At 45.9% G+C, this 5,913-nt stretch overlaps 1 protein-coding gene across 4 annotated transcripts in view; it reads right to left on the bottom strand.

Moving 5' to 3' along the window:
- GNAL (G protein subunit alpha L) overlaps positions 1–5,913 on the bottom strand; it is a 199,474-nt gene that overhangs the window by 1,517 nt on the left and 192,044 nt on the right. For 3 of the 4 annotated variants that reach the window (XM_066247489.1, XM_066247492.1, XM_066247491.1), the window contains one exon: positions 4,834–4,901. In XM_066247489.1, coding sequence (XP_066103586.1) covers positions 4,834–4,901 — 68 coding nt within the window. Of the gene's footprint in view, positions 1–4,833; positions 4,951–5,913 lie in introns of all 4 variants that reach the window. The other variant, XM_066247490.1, reaches the window with a different exon arrangement.

The raw sequence follows: 5,913 nt of genomic DNA, 5'->3' as shown, positions 1-5,913 counted from the left end.
CTGTTAAAAAAAAAAAAAAAGACGCATCTGTGCTGCAGGGACCTGGCCATCTTGCCCAGGGGTGCACAGAATGCTGTCCCACCCCAGTCATTCTTGGAGAAGAATTTGAGCGACACTTTGATCAAAGACTAGAGGGCTTAGGGAGTTGTCTTGCTCGTTTGACTGTAGGGAGTGTCTAAATACTGAACACGCAGCTGGAAACCCAGGACCTCAGCTTTACCTCCTGCCCACAGAGGCTTAGAGGGCAGTTGAGACAGGACATACATTTAAAACACAGCCACTGAAAGGAGAATTCAGGGCAGTTTAAAAATTTTTTTCTCTCTCCAGAAATGAAGGTCTAAACCAGCATTTTTCAATGGCACTTTCTGCAATATGGAGATATTCTATACCTGCCCTGACAATAAGGTAGCTACTATTCTTAGCTGATGCAGCAGAGACTGATTTTTAGTTTTATTTAATTTGAATTTGAACTTAAATATCCACACGTGTCTAGTGGTCCTGTATGACTAGCACATCAGCCACATTGTTGTTCCTCCTCCACATAGAACCTGACCGTTTCCATTGGGGTGTCCCCTGGTCGGCAGTAGAAGGTTCACGGTGCTCTGGGAGAAAAGTTCTCTGTGGCCAAATAACTGGGAAACAGATGTCATCAGCCTTGATTCGTGACATCTTGGAGTGACATGCTCATGTGCATTGTGAAGCTAAGTGGGGCAGTGTGGGGAGAGGCTGTCATAGGCTAAATTGTATCCCCTTTCCCATTCATATATTCAAGTGCTAACCCCCAGCACCTCAGAGTGTGACTGGTATTTGGAGATAGGGTCTAGGGTTTTTGGAAAGGTAATTAAGTTAACATGAGGTCATTAGGTGGGTGCCAATCAGTAAAATGGGTGTCCTCATAAGAACAGATTAAGACACAGACACAGATGGAAGACCATGTGAGGACACAGGGAGAAAGGTGGACATCTAAAAGCCAAGGAGAGAGGGCTCAGGAGAAACCAATGCTGTTAACACCTTGATCTCAGATTTCTAGCCTCCAGAACTGGGAGGAAAAAAAATTTCCTTTGTTTATGCGACCTAGTCTGTAGGACTCTGTAATTGCAGCCGGAGCAGACTAGTGCAGGGGTCACATGGAACTTTCCTCACAGGTGTCCACAGGAATCCTTGGATGTCCTCCTTGCCCCCCACTCCCCCTTTTCATTTCCTGCAAAGCATCTTAGGAAACAGCCGTTGGAGAAATAGTGGGATTCTGCAAGGGTGTCGTGTAAGTGTTCATCAGGTTATGAAAAATCCTCCCAGAAGGAGAGATGGTTTTTTTAGCAGTAGTTGGGCTTCTCTGGAACAATTAAAAAAGTGTTTTTTTTTTATTTATTGATACTTTTAGAGAGAGAAGAATGAAGAGAGGGAAAGAGAAACATCGATTTGTTGTGCTGCGTGTTCATGCCATCATTGACTGATTCTTGTATGTGCCCTGACCGGGGATCGAACCTGCGACCTCGGTGTATTGGGATGGCACTCTGACCAACTGAGCTACCGGCTAGGGCCTCTCTTGAACAACTAAAAATGTTTTTAAACTTATGGACACTAAAGTCTGTAAGTTACATAGCTATTGAGTCTTAAGGCACCAGGTGAGGTATACGGCACACAGACTAAATGTGTAGTGAATGACTGAACACAGGTTTTCTTCTATAATAACCTGGCCAGTTTGTCCCTGCCTGGAGCTACAAAAATGTAGGGAATGGAGTCATTCATTACAAAGGTTGTTGCAGTTTGCAAACTTCAAACAATTTAAATCTCTAAACTCATTTTCGTTAAAAAGGACAGAAATAAGCTTGTCAAGGAAAACCGAGCAGTTTCAGACTCTGCTTGGCTGGGTCACCAGGGTGCTGTCCAACTATCTGAGGCTCTCTCTTAGGAGATGATGGTCCAGGGAATGAAATCAGGATCTAGTAAAATACCAGGAGGATAGTCCAGAAAACATGCAGGCTTCTAACAGATCCTAAGAGTGTCAGGACACAGGGTGCTGACTGCACCTTAACACCTTCTGCTTTAAAAGGTTTGGCAACACTGGCCCTAGAGGGGACTCTGGTCCAGGTCCGGGCTGGAGCTGGCCAGTGGTTTCCAGTGTGAGGAACAGATCTGATTGACAGGGACTGAGGGGACGCTGGGGGCTGACTACCTGGCCCTCCCCTCTCCTGGCTCCCTCTGGTCCTGGGGATGGTTCTCTCTGATCCTTCTGTTCTGGGGATGGTTCATGTCTCCTCATGGGAAAAACTGACTCTTGCTTGAGACTACCCTCCTGGTGGTCAGTCCCCTCCTCATGTGATGACATTTAAGGGAGAACATGCAGACAGTACTTGGTCTCTTCTCATAGAGGGGTTTTTCTCACTGTGCCCTCTCCCTTCTCGGCCCCAAGCCCCCTTTACCCCTCCTCAAGGACACCCCTCTCTCTCCTTTCTGACCTTTATTCCCCACCCTTTCTTGGGGGCCCTGTGTTACAAAGTTATCTTTCACCAAGATTTGCTCTTGTCCAGGTTAAATAACCAGTTCTGTAGTCTGCCCTGGATGCCTAAGTCTGGGGTTACGGCAGTGGTCCCCAACCCCCGGGCCGCGAACTGGTATCGGTCCGTGGGCCATTTGGTACCAGTCCACAGAGAAAGAATAAATAACTTACATTATTTACATTTTATTTATATTTAAGTCTGAATGATGTTTTTTTTTTTTTAAAAAAGACCAGATTCCCTCTATTACATCCGTCTAAGACTCACTCTTGACGCTTGTCTTGGTCACGTGATACATTTATCCATCCCACCCTAAAGGCCGGTCCATGGAAATATTTTCTGACATTAATCCGGTCCGTGGCCCAAAAAAGTTGGGGACCACTGGGTTAGGGGTTCCAACTCAGAACTTCTCGGATGACTCTGTCCCAGGCAAATTTCACAATAAAAAAATGTCAGTTGATACTGCCCATGCCTTTATTTCTCTGATTTGCAAACTGCATACAAGCCAGGGTTGTCTACTCTTAAAGAAAAGTTTTCTGCCCAAAGACTGAATGGTGGGGGCGTGACCATTCCTATTCTATTTCTAATCTTTATCTTAATGCCATTTGTACACTTGGTTAACTTGTTGCTCTCATTAGAGCAACTTTGTGGAATACTTTTTATGTGTTTCTATATTTTATGGTTTCGCAGGATGTTCCTTAAAAAAGGAAGTCCTTGATCTACTTACTACAAGCTAATTTCCCTTACTGAAGAGATTCACAACACTCACCAGCCCAGCCAAGGCCCCGCGAGTCTGACAACAGAGCACCTTGTCTCACTTCACCCAACCTGGCATTTCCCAGGCCAGCCCACGACCGAGCCCTTTCCCAGCACTCGCTGTTACTTCCTGAGGGTCGCCTGTTCCCCGGAACTCACTTTGGGACTTGGTCTGTTACCCTGGTTACTTTCTCACTCAATACAGGATTCAGGAGACAACAGGGGCATGGTGGGCGGAGGGTAGAGAAAGGGGTTCCCATGGAAACGCCCTCCTACAGACTGGGCTGACCTCCACTTCTGCACAATCGACTTGCTCCAAGTGCGGTCTGGGTATGACTGGAACATGGCTCTGGGTATGTCTTGGCACCTGCTGCCTTCCAGCTAGTGAATACTCCCAGCCAGTTACACATTGTGGCTTATTCAAAAGAAAAAAATAGATAAGACAACTGTGGTAAAATTTTCCCAATTGGTCAATTAGGGCAGTAGTCCCCAACCTTTTTTGGGCCACGGACTGGTTTAATGTCAGAAAATATTTTCACGGACCAGCCTTTAGGGTGGGACGGATAAATGTATCACCTGACCGAGACAAGCGTCAAGAGTGAGTCTTAGACGGATGTAACAGAAGGAATCTGGTCATTTAAAAAAAATATATCGTTCAGACTTAAATATAAATAAAACGGAAATAATGTAAGTTATTTATTCTTTCTCTGCGGACTGGTACCAAATAGCCCAAGGACTGGTACCGTTCCGCGGCCCGGGGGGTTGGGGACCACTGAATTAGGGTAAAGCAGGGGTCTCCAAACTTTTTACACAGGGGGCCGGGCCAGTTCACTGTCCCTCAGACCGTTGGAGGGCCAGACTATAAAAAAAAGTATGAACACTGCACATATCTTATTTTAAAGTAAAAAAACAAAATGAGAACAAATACAATATTTAAAATAAAGAACAAGTAAATTTAAATCAACAAACTGACCAGTATTTCAATGGGAACTATGCTCCTCTCACCGACCACCAATGAAAGAGGTGCCCCTTTCGGAAGTGCGGTGGGGGCTGGATAAATGGCCTCAGGGGGCCGCATGTGGCCCGCGGGGGCCGTAGTTTGGGGACCCCTGGGTAAAGGGTATATGGGAGTTATTTATACAATTCTTTCGCTTTTTTTATGTAAGTTTCAAATCATCTCCAAACAAAAAGTAAAAAAGAAAATGCCTGCTTTAGAGCAGGTCCATTTTCACATTGATTTGAGCCTCTTGGTGTTAACCGGAAGACAGGGAGTAAAGGAAGACCCAAAGTGGATGCTGGTGTTTCAGACTCTGCTGAAGGACTCTTTCCTTTCTGGAAAACACAGCAAGCAACAGGGTCCAGCTTGTCTCAGTGCCGTTCTTGACTGGAAGCTGTGCAACCTGAGGTGAGACACCTAATGTCTCTGAACCTCAGTGTGCTCAGCCGAGATGAACTGACAATACCTTCTCTCCTCTGTTGTAATATGAAGGGAAATCATAAAAGGCTGAGTAATTTGCAAACTGCAAAGAACAGTGTAAGTTGAAGGTGGTGGGAAACAAAGGTTAATAAAATTGCTTACCAAAAACAGATCCCTTATAAAGAACTTGGCTCTTGTGACTTTGGGATCTTCTCCTGCATCTGGTGTTGCTGTAAATTACAAATGGAACTTTAAGTAATGTGAAACAGAGATACGACTCTATGGAAAATAGAAAAGAAATTACAAAGTTGAACTGCAGTATATTCATAGCATTAAAAGACACATATGACAAGTGTAAGGCCAGTAGCCAGGGCCACCATCATAGCTGCCTGGCCCATGCAGGTTCGCATTGGATTCGGACAGACGGTAAAGAAACAAAGGAGCCAAAAACTGGTGGACCATCATCTTTAATCCTACCTTGCACCCAGTGGGCAAGTAAGAACACACACTGGGCTCCAAAACCCACTCATTCAGTGCTCACAAAGCTACTGACTTATCCGAGTTTCCTAGAATCAAAGGTTTCTAGCTCACCAGCCTTATTCACCTCTGTTCCCCATCTCCTTCCTTCTCCCTGCACAAACTCTGCACAAACTGGCTTCTCACTCAACACTCCGCCATCTTGGCTGCTTCTCCTGGCCTACTCCACATGGCCTCTTTCTGCTGTCCTCTCTGCTCTCTCCTCTAATGTTCATCTCAGGAACCAAGAGAGCAAGCTCCCGTTCTCACCGGAGGGGAGAAGACCTGGAGGGCTCAGGAGCTGGGCGCCAGGCCCGTGGGTGGTGGCTTCTGCAATGGCTCTGCTCATCCAGGCTGCATTCTCATTCCATCAGCCTTGTTCCTAGAAAGACCTCTTTTACTGTCCCTACCCCGATCTGCAGTATTGGCAGCTCCTAATTAAAATCGACTGTGGCAACCACTCTGATCTTGATCCTTGCCCCCATTTTATAGTGTAGAAATCAAAACCCTTAATCCAATATACAAAATAGGGAAGTCTCTGATACAAAGTCACTTATCTGAGGCATAATTGGATTGTACCACCCCACATCAAAAAGGGTGGGAAAGGCTTAATCCCAAAACCAAGCCCCAGGCTACAAGGATCCTGCCTGCCCACAGCCCACAGAGACACACATTAATATCACCTGGGCAACGGCCTTCACGTGGGCAACGGCCTTCACGTGGGCA

This window comes from Saccopteryx bilineata, chromosome 11 (genome assembly GCF_036850765.1).
Source record: "Saccopteryx bilineata isolate mSacBil1 chromosome 11, mSacBil1_pri_phased_curated, whole genome shotgun sequence".
In the NCBI taxonomy this organism is placed as follows: domain Eukaryota; kingdom Metazoa; phylum Chordata; class Mammalia; order Chiroptera; family Emballonuridae; genus Saccopteryx; species Saccopteryx bilineata.
The sequence above is the reverse complement of the archived record's forward strand: the minus strand, read 5'-3'. Positions and strand labels throughout refer to the sequence as shown.